We start from the raw sequence: 15,421 nt of genomic DNA, 5'->3' as shown, positions 1-15,421 counted from the left end.
TTGTATAACAAGGAGGACCTTTACAAGAGAGGCTGCAGTAAGTACGCACAGTCGACTCATCGCCAGCTTCTGCGGGAAATTAGTCAAGAAAATGAATGCGGGTTTTGTTAGCGATATACATGTCTACATCCTGGAAACTATGCTCAAACCATGCTCTGTTGGCAATATTTCTGAACACTTCTCCAAAGCCGTTTCATCTTGTGACGAAAAGACGCGGTAAACAGGTGCAACAAGCACAAGGCGCGGATTGGATGTTATCAACCCCGAACCGGAACTTCGGCACTGTGCGTTGTCCACAACGCCTCAAAGGTTGCACATATCCGCGGCAGCTAAGTGGCTGCACAGAGCGCGACCGTAATCAATCCAACTCCTGGGAGTCGAGCGCCACGCCGCCGATTACCGGACCGCTTTCAGATGTTGATAGAGGCTTTGGCCCTGTTCGTTACCGTTCAGATGCTTCGAGTTTGCGGTGAGTGAGTCGGCGTAGGGAACTTTCAAAGAAGATCGCCCGAAATGTTGGGAGAAACGGGCCCTTGTATGTTTGTTATCCCAGTGGAAATGTTATTCGGTTCTAAAACCAGATCAATGATCGGGATTAAGTTACCCGCACGACCCTCGCCTCGCTCCCTGCATTCAACATCCCTTGCGACAGGGCAAATAAATTTCAATGAATCAAATAAATCTGGAATGTCATGAATGCTGATTCTAAAACTACCTAAATAAATTCTAAATAATTTTGCCGGTAAGTTTCGCACATTTTCTATTGGTGAAGCGTATCTGGTGCACTGATCCTCTGTGCCCATATGTGACGCCAAAACCAACGAAGAATGTTTGGCGAGCCCTGCCTGAAACGGCCACCAATCTTCTCAATTTAAGGTCACCTGCAAATAGATAAACAAACTACTTTTGCCGGCTACTAAAGGAAAAGTCTTGCGAATTGACAGAGTTAACGTGTATTTTCCTTTGGTCGTCAGTTAGATGTTGTTGAGATACCTTCGCCAATAAGTACAACCTAAAACAACGACGCATTTTTGAACTATGGACAATGTGTTTAATTCAGAATTCGTCCGATTCCGTAGTAGACATTTTTTTTCATTCATTGATGTTAATTCCATTTGCAGAACCCAACCCGTTTTCTGAGAGTGCGTCTGTAGTGACTGCAGATGTCGGCCAGATGGTTGAACTCTCCTGCGAACTCACGTACAGAGTGGAGGTCGCAAGCAATGTGCTCTGGTACAAACAGCGTGCGGGTGAACCCCCGGTGGCTATCAAATCCACGGACTGCCAAAAGAACGGCTGTAGGACTACTTACAAAAAAGGATTCGGCGATCACACATCAGTGCTAGAAATCCGGGATGTTCAGGTGGAGGATTCGGGTTTCTACTACTGTGCTAGAGTGAGCAGCTATTCGCCGTTTGTGAAAGGACCGGCACTCCTGGTTGGAGGTAAGTGAACTCGACTGTGGGATTATACTCAGCCATCTGCTTCATGTGAGGCTGCTTTTAACGGTGTCCCAATCTCTGTCCAGACAGCTCCAACAACCTGACCTACATGCAGGTATTTGTCCCACCATCTGAGGTGAACGGGTCGGTTCCCCTGGTGTGTCTCGTCGGCGGCCTTTCTTCTAAACAGATTGTCATTTATTGGAACATATCTGGACAGATCACGGAAGGATGGAGCGATACCGGCACGCTTGACCCAGACCAGGGTTATACTGTTAGAAGTCAGGTGCGGGTCCCAGTGGAAACCTGGATGAGCGGTGGAGTCTGTACCTGCATCGCACAACTCGGGGGTGCCGGAAAGATGATAAACAAGACCGTGTCCCATAACAGAATTGAACCCGGTCAAGGTGAGGCGACGTTTTGTACATAAAGTGTTGATGTAAACTCATCTGTGGGGAAATGGTGGGACAGACTCAATGGGCCAAACGGCCTAATTGTGCTCAGATGTCTTATGGTCTTATGACTGCTGGAATAACTCGCTGGTTCAATAACGGCCCGGCAGTATTAATTTCAATTTATTCGTTTTTAAGCATCTGTTGATCTCCAGCAAACCTACCATTGGCTGTCCAACCCTAATGGAACAGCTGGGGGTGAACCTCCTTCTTAAATCTCTGATGTCCCTGATGATCTTCGGGTGCGGCTGGAGCGGTTTCCGGAAATTGGACACGGCTACGACGAGAGAAAGGGGCTGTCTTTCCAAGTTGGGATAGTGAACAGGGAACTGATTGGAAGGGTCAAGGTGGCTGCGAGGCAAAGCGAGGAAAAGGTCTGATTAGCCGTATGGCCTCATGTGCCAATTCATTCTTTGAATGGTTCTTCGGTTGGCCTTGCTATGGGTTTCTGGTCTTACATTATAGTTTGAAGATCAAAGTTCAAACTTATTCGCCATTTACATTTACATGCATGGGAATTTGTCGTAGTATGCTGGTCAGGTCACGACATGCAACAAAAGTTAAAAATTTTCAAAAATTATAAAATTAAAAGCTTATAAATAAGTAATTGAAAAAGCATCCAGTAATATAAAAATCTTCACATTACAACCAAATGAAAGCTTGAATAAAATCTTCCTGGAAACCATGATTTCACCAAACAACAATTCTCTTCTTCTAGGCTGGTGTCTTCCCATACCGTTCCTCCTTGGGATCCTTGTCTTCCTAGTCATCCTAATTATTATTGGGATCTCTAAAGAGCGTAGATCAGGTGAGAGTTGGCTTTTCCAAGCATATCCATGTAACTATTGTCAGTTACCGCGGTCCTTGTTTCAAGGCTCTGTGTGATCATTGCTGCCAATGGGCTTAGAGCGAAGGACGAGGGAAATAGTTGCGGCGACAATAAGGCGAATTGGTCTGAAATTCCAGAGGGTAGGGATCTGAGGTCTCAGTCCCAGAAGACCCTTTTCCCGCCATCAGTGGTGTCTCTGCGTATGTTGCTTATATTATTATTCTTACGGCATTTTTTTTTCCTGGATCACTCTGGTAAACCCTGAGGTATGGGCATAGCCAAGCATAGCCTCAATTGCTAAGAACTTCGTACTGTTCTAGAGGTGTTAAGTATTCTCGCTTTCTGAAGATTTATGAAAATACTGCTGTGTAAATCTAAAACTTTAACCCTACCGTGTAGATATCAGTTTTGGGACATAGTATACCCTGTTCCTGTTCCATATACTTTCAATTTCCTCTTTTAATCCGCACATTTCTGGTGTTTTTCCCCTAGCTATTTCTCTACGTTTTGTGTTTGGAATGGCTATATCTATTAAGATAATTGTTCTTTCTTGTTTTTCCTGTAATATTATATCGAGGCAGCTATTATGCATCGCCCGGTCGATAATAATGCTGCGGTCATAATATAATTTGACGGACACTGATTCTAAAATCGAATTAGGCTTATAGTACAGTAAGGTATAGTGCTTTTTATGAGTTTGGATTTTAGAGCAAGATTTTCGTAAATGATGTTTGTTACTTGATTATGCCTGGTGAATAATCACATCGAGTTAAAATATTGTAGTATCCTGTAATGTGTTGAATTGCTCCTGGTTTTTCGGGGCATTATCTGAATTTATCGTCTTGAATTTGTTGGACGGTTACTGTATACTTTTGATGTTTTCGTGTTATCTACCTGGTCCTATCTTGCCATAAGGTATCTTTATGGGCAAACGTTTTCAACTCTAAGCCAGGCATTCGACATTTCTTTGTCGATATCTAGTCTGTGACGATCATGGGAAGTCTTCCATGGAGGGCCATGCTCTGCCAGTGTTACCCTTTTCTTTTGTGACGATATACCCTTCATTTTTCTAAGTTGTGCTTTCATTGAAGTTTAATTAAATAGACAATATTTCATACCATTATTGCATATGCTAGCATGGATGCTGAATCCTGTTTTCGTTGACGGAAATATATCCATCAAAGTTTTATCTATCTATTGTGTGGATTTTAAATGTCTGTTATTGCTCTTCCTCCTTCTGTCCAAGGAAATGTTAATCTACGTACGTTCAAGGGTGCAAGTTCTTTTCTAATATTTGTCATTTCAGTTCTTATTCCGGTTCAGTTTCAGACCAACATATTATGACAAATTAATATGTTGTTATGGTACAGAGAAAGTGTTTATTCCCATCGTTATTTTTACTTTGGGTGGAAGGGTGGAGATACGTCTCGACCAAAGGAGGTGTAAGGCCCTCATTCCCCCCTATAGCTTGCAGGTCAACCTTGGGCAAGATGTAGCACCTGCTGAGTATATGGGATGCCATGACGGAGCACTTTGTGTAGTTTGGAAATATTCTCGTTTTGGGGGTTATTGTCATATTTGGAAATGAATATGGAAGTCGCGACACATCTAAGAACCATCGGCGAAATTGAAAAAAAAATAGCATAAAGCAGCACCTGGTTTATTGCGGACTACCGTCATGTTTGGAATGCTGGCATATGACATTTCTGTAACTAATTATAAGCTGGCCGGACCAAATAATAGTTCCAATTCGTATTCTTTCAATACACAGGAAGCCATCGTCAATTGGCGACGCGCCAAGTACACGGCAGTGCGGCTCAGGTACGTTTTGTGAATGCAACCCGTTGTAAGATTCACCAACATGATGTTTGGGATTGGGTAAAAAAGAATGATGGTTATGAATGGAGTCAACAGGGAATTATAAAACGGAAGCCATGCTTTACTAATCTGCTGCAGTTACTTTTGGGATTATCTCGCACAGGAAGGTTGGCACAGTCGTGACTCTGCTGAAAAATGGTAGATCATTCTGTGCAATATCTTTGATTGTCAATGTTTGTTATACATTCCAGTTTCAAGCGCCGATCCTTTACGCCTCCCTCGATTTCGCTGCATCATCTTCTCCCTGCAGATGAGCATCTGGTTAAAGGGTTGCGAAGAAATGGACCGATCGTGGGGTCACATTAAAACCCACTGAACGAACATTTGGCACTCCGAGATTGACAAGATTTGTACGGGCTTTATGATATGTGAATAGAATGTTGGACTAACATTGATGTCGTGATTCTGGCATATTTTAAACCTTAAGTGAAGAACAGAGATTTCTTGCATAGTGTAAGTCTCATCTCAAAGCTTTCCTCTGTGTTATCATTTTGAATTTTCCTTTATGTAAATTAAATATATTGTAACATAATAAAAAAAACTATATTGCAGTCATTAATGGTCACTTCCGGCGTTATTCCGCATGTGGTTACAACTGACGCTGCAGCAGAGTTATTGTACAATGCGTCATATCGGATTAACTTTATATTTATTGTACTTCTTTGTGTTTACATTGTGTTTTTATGCTGCGTCGGATCGAAGCAATAATCAATTTAGTTCGATGCAGCTGAAGAATGACAAACAATCTTGACTCTTGAATCTTGAGCTGTAGAGACGGCTGTTTGGACAACATCTGAAGCAATTGGTGAAGTTAATCACTCGCATCCGACCAAGATGTCTTTGGCCTGAGAGGAAAACAGCTTGGTTTTCAACCAAAAAGCATAAGACCAAATGACATAGCAACAGGATTTGGCCATTCTGCCCAGCGAGCTTGCTCCGTTATTCCATCATAACCAATTTATTATCCCTCTCACAACCACATTCTTCTGCATTCTCCCCGTAACCATTGACATCCTTACTAATCAACAACCAATCAAACTCCGCTTTAAATATGCTCAAAACCTAGCCTCCACGACTGTCCGTGGGAATGGTTTCTACAGATTCACCGCCCACTCATCTTAAGGGACGTCCCTCTATTCTGAGGCTGTGGCCTTTGGTTTTAGACTTCTGCACTATAGGAAGCCTAGGAAATGTCCACTCTATCTGGATATTTCATTGTTCAATCTGTTTCACTGAAATCACCCACACATTTCATTCTCCTAAACTCCAGCCATCAAACGGTCTTCATACGTTCACTATTTCATTTCCGGAGTCACTCTCGCCAACTTTCTCTGGATCCTCTCCATTGTCAGCACATTCTTTCCTAGATAAGGAGCCCGAAAATGCTCACAATACACCAAGTGTAATCTGACTGTAAATACCTGAGATACTTTACAAGAAGCATTCCTCAAACTGGGTTTAAAATTTCTGTACGATCTTCCGTTTCCCTTGAAAATTTTGGAAATGGTGCTGCAGGGATGTGATACTGAGGCTTTACAAGGCACTGGTGAGGTCTCACCTTGAGTATTGTGAATAGTATTGGGCTCCTTATCTAAGAAAAGATGTGCTAGCATTGGAGAAGATTCAGAGATCGTTCAAAAGGATGATTCCGTGAATGAAAGGTTATAATTTGAGGAACGTTTGATAGCTCTGGTCCTGTCCTCAATGGAATTGAGAAGGATAAGTGGAGGGGATATTACTGAAACCTTTCAATTTTTTAAAGGCCTAGACAGAGTAGATGTGGAAAGGATGTTTCCCGTGGTTGGGGAACCTAGGACAAGAGGGAACACCCTCAGGATAGTGGAGCGCCCATTTAAAACAGCAATGCGAAGAATTTCTTTATCTAGATTCAAGGTGGATAATTTGCGGAGTTTGTTACCACAGGCGGCTATGGAGGCCATGTCGTTGAGTGTATTTAAGGTGGAGATTGATAGGTCCTTGATTCGCCGTGGCATCAAAGGTTACGGCGAGTAGGTCGGGGAGTGGGACCGAGGAGTGGGCGGGGGGAAGATCAGCATGGTCTTAGAAGAGTAAAGAATGATTTGATCATTTTAAGATGTTAGTGGCGATAAGAACCTTCTACCGGTAGTCAGGCAGAGCCAGGGTTCCAGGAGTGACGTAATGAAATTCTTTGTATCAGAGGCGAGAAGAAATGTGAAATTCTCTCGTGCAAATCACAAAGAAGGGAAACAACATCGTTGAAGCGTTTTGGGAATCTCTGATGTAGTGAAGATTGACTAAATATCAATCTGCTAGAATTTATTTTATTTGTGGTAATATTATTTTATGTGTTGTGTGGGAGATGTATGAAAGAATGACTTTTCATTTGGCTGCATACATGTGTATGGCAGTACATTGAACTACAACTAATTTATCCCAGACTTACCATAAGAATTGCAAATATTTTTAGATCTAAAGCAGTGCGTATACGGACGGTAATCAAACTTGGGTTTCTCGTGTTTCTTGCCGAATGTGTTTTCATTGTGTAACGATTTGACTTAGTGCCTTCTTAAGCAGAAGAAGTTCCCACCAAAACTGGAGACAAATATTGGGAATCCATTAATGGTGGCGGTTTCAAATGCCCCTCGCCCATTCTCTCCCTTACCTCTCTCCTACCCCACCCAGCAGCCCTCCTTCCATGCTCTTCGTTGCGAGCTTCCTTGACCTCTGCACATCAGAGGTAATTCAAGCAAACTGGTAAGTGTCTCTTGAGATTCACAATCAGAATCCGGTTTAATGTCACTTGCGTGAAATTTATTGATTTGTGGCAGCAGAAAATTACAATACATAATTATTAAAACTATGAATTAGAATAAGAAGCAGATATAAAAATTAAATTAAATAATTGATGCAAAAACAGAGGGAAAATACGAACATAGTGTAATATGCTCATTCAGAAATCTGATGGTAGCGGGAAAGAATCTGTTCCTGCAGCAGTGTGCGTGTCTTTAGGCTTCTGTAACTCCTCCTTGATGGTTAATTTTAGTTTCTTGCCGATTGAAGCGTTGCGGCCTTAAACAATTACTTACAAAATATCATTGAAGACACCAGTCAGTCCATATTGTCATTCCGGGAACTTTACACCAACAAATTAATTCTGAGTAATCAGTGTAAACCATGAACTGGGAAAGCGAGTTTACAGGATATTATGTACCAGTGGACATTGACACCTTTCAGCGTTCACATACAAGCACCTGCCAGTTTCCATTTAGCTATTTGGATTCACCTGCCACTCTTTCCAGACTCCTCACCTGCAGCCAATTTAACCCCAGTTCTCAACCGCAATCCTTGTTCACCTATTGAACCAGCCGAACTCATCCAGTTGCTCCTTGCTTTCACTCTCCCTGGCTAAAGTATACCCTGTTGCCTGTTTTGTTTAGTTTATGTTTACGATGCTGCTGTGGTCCCTCGTGACTTGTTATTTTGTGGTCTTTTATTAAATTATTATTCACCGTTGAATCGTCTCCGCGGCTCTGCTTTAGGTCAGGCCTCTTCTGCATTTCTTCACCGAAACACGTGGAATCGAAAATGCACAGCGCTCTCTTTGTCCAATCTGATGCAATCTTGAATTAGATCAAGCCAAATTTTCCTACATAGATACAAAGTGAAATTAAATGTATCAGTTCAAGAAAACCAAGACTCTGTTAATTACAAGTGATAAATCAAGATTTAAAAAAACAGCAAAACATAACAACCGGCTTCTGTAAAATAGGATTGAATATTCTTCTTGGAATGTGGTTTGTAAAAGTGTAGGAGAAATTGATTCAGAGTGTCACGAGTTGATGTTCCCGAGGGCTGGTATATTGAGCAGGACTGGTAGCTTCTCAACTGGGTATGTTGGAAATGACTTAGCATAGCTGAGCTGACGTAATTTCGTAGTCACCAGGAAAGACATAAACCTCATCTGTAACAGGTTGCCACCTTATTGGGTATGACTTCCGGAAGCCCTCAGAAGACCATCGCCTTATGACTGGAACTGTCACTGACAGCCCTTCCCACGGCATATCTGCTACATGTCATCTCCGCATAGCGAATCCTACCTTCCACCTGCCCTCTCGCTTTTGAACCCACTTTAAAAGACAGACCAGCGGAGGTACATTGCGAGAGAAAACGAAGAGCATCATAAGACGGTCCCGGGGACAGAAGGGGACCGTTCGTCCCATCAAAATTCTTCCACAGTACAGTATTATCAAATTCTGACTCTCTTCAGTGGTGAAAAGATTTCGCAAGAGCTCCATAGAATCAGGGTCGGTGAGTCAGGTGAAGAAGCAAGAATAATACCATAAGATCATAAGACATAGGAGCAGAATTAGGCCTTTAGGCCCATTAAGTTCTCTCCGCCATTCTATCATGGCTAATTTATTATCCCTTTCAACCATATTCTTCCGCCTTCTTCCCGTAACCTTCAACAGCCTTCCTAATCAACAACCTGTCAATGTCCACTCTCTGGCTAAAAAAATCATCCTCTTCTCTGACCTAAAGTACTATTGTATTCATAGGGTATGATGTACATGGTGTTTTAAAGAGGAGTGAATTTATTGTGGATGGTCAGAAATAGACAAACATTGGGTGTAGTTCAAAATCATAAACGTAACAGTGGCGGCTAGTGTTGAAACATCAACTTGTTGCAATTAATATAAAGGACGTGAACAAATGTTTCATAACTTCCTCAGGACACCAAGCCATTTAGAAGACGAAGTTCTGAAAGTGCCAGAAAGAGGCCAAGACTGTTAAAGGTAGCTTAACAAGTGCTGTGCAGCACGGGTAAATGCGAAGTTGGTCATTCAGATAGAAAATGTAACAATGAAGAAAGTGAGGTACAAGATCAGACACTGAAGATCTCTGAGGCACACAGCGATGAGGATGTCCCAGTATTTCAGCACAAAGCGTCAGCATGCAAATACGGCAAGTATTTAGTTAAGAAAAGTAACGTAATTGTAGACTTGGTGCAATGGAATTCAGAGTTTTCAAGAAACTCGCTGAGCAAACAGTAGATAACATAATATTAAATACAGAAATAAATATTACGATGAGTGCAAAACAAAAATTATGATACCTTAGTCGACATCGATCTTTAATGACCCCCATTATCTAGAACGTGGCTTGGATCTATTGCTAAGATCAGGTAGGTGGTACGGTACAGCAGCCTAAAAGACACACATTCATCATTTTAGGAGCAATTTCTACCCCACCACAGCAGATTTCTGGACGGACAATGAGCAAACCCATGGATGCTACCTCAGTATTTTTGCTCTCTTTTTGTACTATTTATTCAATTTGATTTCTAAATCTATTTTATTGCAATTCATAGTTTTTTTTTAAGTATGACATTAAACTGCTGCAGCAAAAGAACTAATATCAAGACAGACGCCTGCTTCGACATTAAACCTGATTCTGATTCGGATTACTTAGTAGTGCAATCTAGGCCGTGCAAAATGCTGAAGGGCCAATAATGGAATATAGGAGTACGTAGCAGTACCATTACGTCAGCCGAAGCCCAGATCTAATGTTATTCTGCATTACTATTGCTGAAGCAAAAGGTTCCGCTCCACCTACTGAATGTTATTATAATATATTGAAAACTTTTCAATTAAATTGATCCTTAAGCTCTCTGCAAATGAACTCAGCAATTGTATTCCTCATTTAATTAGTGAAGAGTCATTCAGTGGTTCAACAGTAACTCAATGATATAGAGTCAAATCTCGACAACGTCAATCAGAAAATAGCGAAGGCAGAGACACGAATTCAGAAAGTGGGAGATCGCGTGCACAAACGTGGAACAGATACTCAGTAAGACGATAAAAATATTAAATCAACAGGAAAGTAAATTGCTTTACCAGGAGGGAAAATCGCGACAAAAAAAAAAAAAAAAAAAAAAAAAAAATCAGGGTTTATAATGTTCCCGAAGGAGCGGAGGGATTTTTCGATGACAAAGTTTTTAGAAAAGTTGCTGCGGGACGCGCTGGAGATTGGCCCGACTATGGAGATTGAAATTGGGAGGGCGCATCGTGCGCTCGGCCCGAGGCCTCCCAGAGACAGAGAGAGTAATCCGCGCTCAATATTTCTTAGAATCTTTCGATTCAAGAGCCAGGTGGAGATTCTCCGAAGGGCCTGGGGTAAGAAGAGGGTGTTTTGGAACGGGAAGTTAATATACTTCAATCAAGACTACCCCCCGGCTGTCCTACAGAAACGGAAGGAATAGTCCGAAGCGAAACGAATATTAAAGGAAGAAAAGATTAAATTCCAAACTCCGTACCCTGCTAAACTGAGGGTGTTTTACAAAGGAGGAATACAGCTCTATCGGATGGTGGAAGAGGTGACTACAGAAATGAAGAACAGAGGGCTGCCCATTAGCGTGGTCAGACCGAGGGAAAGCCTGGCTGAGCAGTTATCCCGATCTGCTTGGGAAATAGTAAGAGAAACGAGAAAGCAGGGGACGGGAGGAGGACGAGAAAAGGATATTCGGAAGAGTCTTTGACTTCTCCGAAGACAGCCCTGACCTCCTCCAGAAGAGCCATAATGCTTGGCTAACGTTAAAAGTGCCGATAAGCTAAACTGCTGCAAAATCAGACGGTGATACCCCTATCTCGAGAAATACGTATATAATGTGGATTTTCTATTACTCGTTTTTTTTATTTATTCATTCATTCTCTCCTTTTTCCACACCGAAATGAGAATACATACACGGAAGGAATACACAGGGAAATTATCTCTGTTAAATGGACATAGATCATTTTACTTACTTTTATAGGTACTACAGTGGGGGCCCTCAACTCACAGGTAGGAGAGGCTGTCCCCCACGACTAGACGTTTCTTCGAGCTCAACCCAGGGTCAGCTAGAGACCCTAACCTTGGAATCACATCTTCGTTACCTTTTTTGTTATTATTCGCGTTTCTTGGCTCTTATTTTTTCAGGGAGTAGATCGATTCTAACACTTGCAATGATATACTACAGATAAATACACATAGCTAAGGACAAAGTAAAATTAATTTCTTTTAATATCAATAGGTTGTTGAATCCAAACAAACGCAGTAAAATTCCATCAAAAATGAAAATAGAACAAGCCAATGTAGTAAATTTACAAGAAACTCACTTAAAAGATAATGAGCATGGAAAATTAAAGAGAATGGGCTTCACTAATTTGTTTTTCTCCTTATATAAATGAGGACATAAAAGTGGAGTTGCTATTCTCATCTGCAGCAAGCTAAATTTTGAAAAAATGTATTCGAAATGGGACAAAAAGAGGGCAGATATATTCTGGTAAGGGGTAATATGGATGGAAACCCAGTTAATTTATTGAATCCATACGCACCCCCGGGAAGTGATATCAGATTCTTCCAGAAAAATTCTAATATTATGGTAACGGAAACAGAAGGTCTTTTGATATGCAGGGGAGACTTAACTTCACAATTACAACCAAAGTTAAACTCTTCCAATAGAAACACTTCTGAAACAAAGGCTTTACATGAGAAAGTTAACACTGTTTTTGAGGATGTTGGTCTGATTGACATATGGCGGGACCTTTCCCCTAACAGAATCAATTGCACTCATTACTCTGCCCCCCTTTCCGTATATACAAGAATAGACTATTTCATAACATTTGGAAACGATAAAGACAAAACAATCACCTGTGGTAATGGGACAATAGATGTAAGTGACGATACACCTGTATGTGTATCTGTTGATTTTGACCGACAACGAAAGAGTACTATTGGAAACTAAATTCAAGTCTACTCAATGATCCCAATTTAAGGAACAAATTAAAAAATAAATTGGTCTTTTCGTGGAATTCAATGATAATGCAATGTTTTGTAATGCTCTGAAGTCTGCCTTAAGAGGGAAAATTATAGCGATATCTTCATATAAGAAAAAAAAGATTAAAACATTAGAGGAATTACAAAACAAGCCGAAGGAACTAGAGACAGACACAAATTGAGTTTGGCACAGGATATGCTAGATGAAATTTAAAAAATTAGGAATGAAATTAATAGTTTGGCTACACAAGTAATTAGGAAAAAAAATTATGTTTCTGAAACAGAGGCACTATGAAAGTTGTTCTAAATTAATGAAAATACTGGCGTGGGAACTGAATCAAAGGATAGCAGAAAATACAATTCATGGAATTTGGGATCCAAGAACAAAAGTGATAGAAAATAAGCTAAGTGAAATTCAAGAAGCTTTTGAAATATTTTACGAAGCTCTATATTCTAAAGTTCCAGGGGGGAAGCATAACTCAAATTGACACCTTCCTGAATTCTTTAAAGTTGCCCACTTTAAGCAAACAACAAAATAGAACGATGACTGCTGACGTAACTGAAGCTGAAGTAAAAACTAAAATTAGTAGGCTGAAATAAGCAAGTCACCAGGATCAGATGGATATACGGCAGAGTGGTATAAAGAATTTAGAAATGAATTAAATCCTGTTTTACTCCTCACACTGAACTGGGCTCTATGAGAGGCGCAAATGCAACCAACTGGAAGGAGGAGATAATCTCAGCAATAGCGAAAGAAGGCAACGATAATATGGAATGTGAGTCATATAGACCAATATCTGTTCTTCATGTGGATTATAGAATATTTACTTCCATCATGGCCAAACGATTAGAAGAATTTAAATCCCACTGATACGTAATGATCTGTCAGATTTTATACAACAACGCCAAACACAAGACAATATACGAAGGACACTTCACATTATGGATCATATTTAAAAAAAAAAAGAAATTGAAGCAATAGTGATAAGCGTGGACGCTGTAAATTGGAATTTGTTTTACAGAGTTTTACATAGATTCGTCTGCATGACACAATTATTAAAGCTATACAGGCACTATACGACAATCATACTGCTAGGATTGAAGGAATGGATATTTATCTAATGGCTTTACCACACGAAGGGGCATGAGACAGGTTTGTGCATGATCACCGCTGCTCTTCGCATTCTATCTGGAACGATTAGCTCAATACATCAGACAAAATGAAGATATCAGTGGAATTACTATTAAAGGAACCGAGAATAACTGGACCTGTTACGCAGATGACACTTTGATCTATCTGGGGCAACCAACATACTTTTTACCTAAATTGATGCAATCCTTTGAACAGTATGGCCAATTATCAGGGTACAAGATCAACAAAAAACCCAACTACTTTTATATAACTACACCCACCAAGAGAAATTGAAAGTAGATATCCTTGAGGAAGGCAAACAGAGTCTGTCAAATATTTCGGCATAATTATGCCAAAAGATTTGGCAAAATTATCAGACTGCAATTATCAGCCTATATATAAAAAATTAAGGAAGATATAACAAGATGGAAACTAATGAATTTTCTTGGTTTCAGTTCAAGTACTGAATCTATTGAAATGAATATACTGCCCAGACTACTATATCTCTTTCAGACCCTTCCAATAGAGATTAACCAAAATCAATTCAATGAATGGAACAAGATGCTATCAAGATATAAATGGCCAGGTAAAAGGCCTAGGGTTCGTCTCAAGACTTTGCAATTAGCCAAGGAAAAGGGAGGATGGGGCTTACCTTCTCTTGGAGATTATTATTTTGCAGCAGAGTTGAGAGCTGTGATATGCTGGTGCAACCAATAATATGACGCTCAATGGAAAACCATTGAGGAGAGGATATCTTACATCTCCACACAGGCAATTTTGGTTAACAACCTACAAATTTACATAAATAATATTGATAACCCGTCTGTGAAATGGACTCTTAAAATATGGAAAACTATTATAAAAGAATATAAACTAGAGAGAGACATTACAATTCTTAAATGGTGTGTATATGACACGAATGTTACGCCAAATAAACTGGGCGTTAGATTTAAGGACTGGACAGCTAAAGAAATTACAGCTCTTTGCAACATAATGAAAGAAGGAACACTGTTCAGTTTTGAAATGCTCAAAGAGAAACACTTTTTCGAAAAACAAGACTTTTACCGGTATTAACAGGTGCGACAGTACGTTAATGGGACAGTTGAAAATGTAGCCAAGGCAAGTACATGTCTGATAGAGGTATTTAGAAAAGTATATAGTTCAGACAACGGTAGTAGAATCATTTCAAGCGTGTATGGGAGTTTGTCAAATCTCAAAACACATTCGACTTCATACATTAAAGCAAAATGGGAGAAGGAAAGAAGGATAATAGTATCTGAGGAAGGTGGACAATAATATGCAAGTATCAATGGAAGTGTACCCGTTCACAGAAATGTAGGGAGCTCCGGTGGAAAAAAAACTTGATAAGATATTTTATTATACATTTTCAGAAATCTCATATGATAGTGACCTTCCTGTTTGCTGGAGAAACTGTGGAAATCAAAATGCAAACCATTATCATATTTTCTGGGAATGCCCCGTTATCAAAGACTATTGGAATGCGAAACATCATGCCCTACAAGACATCTTTAAATGTGATATACCCTTAGAGAGTAAGGCCATATATTTTGGGTATATACTTCAAGAATGGTTGAAAAGCGATAAATATTTAATGAATATACTGCTGGTGGCTGGTAAAAAGATCCTTACCAGGAAGTATTTATCACAGGAGAGCCCAACTTTAAATGTATGGATGGAAATTAGAATGGGCATTTACAAAATGGAGAATATAACAGGATCTGTTCATCATAAATTGGAACAGTTTCATTCATACTGGGATAAATGGTTTAGCTACATAACACCTCATAGGCCTGATTTTATTCTCACAAGTCAATGAATATGTTGTAAAAAAATCACTGCATACTTTGTACATAGTTTTATTCTTTCGATTGTT

General features: G+C 40.2%; 1 protein-coding gene across 1 annotated transcript; it reads left to right on the top strand.

The window, feature by feature from the left end:
- The first annotated feature begins 348 nt into the window (after nucleotides 1–348).
- On the top strand, nucleotides 349–5,076 carry LOC140207835 (immunoglobulin gamma-1 heavy chain-like). Its single transcript, XM_072276393.1, has 6 exons — nucleotides 349–469; nucleotides 1,122–1,445; nucleotides 1,529–1,849; nucleotides 2,613–2,702; nucleotides 4,495–4,544; nucleotides 4,793–5,076. The coding sequence occupies exons 1-6, from the start codon at nucleotides 415–417 to the stop codon at nucleotides 4,853–4,855; spliced, it is 903 nt and encodes a 300-aa protein (XP_072132494.1). The 5' UTR covers nucleotides 349–414; the 3' UTR covers nucleotides 4,856–5,076.
- Nucleotides 5,077–15,421: the final 10,345 nt, after the last annotated feature.

Source organism: Mobula birostris, chromosome 2 (genome assembly GCF_030028105.1).
Source record: "Mobula birostris isolate sMobBir1 chromosome 2, sMobBir1.hap1, whole genome shotgun sequence".
NCBI classification, from domain to species: domain Eukaryota; kingdom Metazoa; phylum Chordata; class Chondrichthyes; order Myliobatiformes; family Myliobatidae; genus Mobula; species Mobula birostris.
Note: the sequence above shows the minus strand (reverse complement) of the source record. Positions and strands in the feature narration are given on the sequence as shown.

Bases quoted from the DNA above. Each gene is read 5' to 3' on its own strand.
- LOC140207835 (XM_072276393.1), top strand. From the start codon at position 415: ATGTTGATAGAGGCTTTGGCCCTGTTCGTTACCGTTCAGATGCTTCGA. The intron at 1,850-2,612 runs GTGAGGCGACGT...CTCTTCTTCTAG, and splicing joins CAGAATTGAACCCGGTCAAG to GCTGGTGTCTTCCCATACCG. The intron at 2,703-4,494 runs GTGAGAGTTGGC...TTCAATACACAG, and splicing joins CTCTAAAGAGCGTAGATCAG to GAAGCCATCGTCAATTGGCG.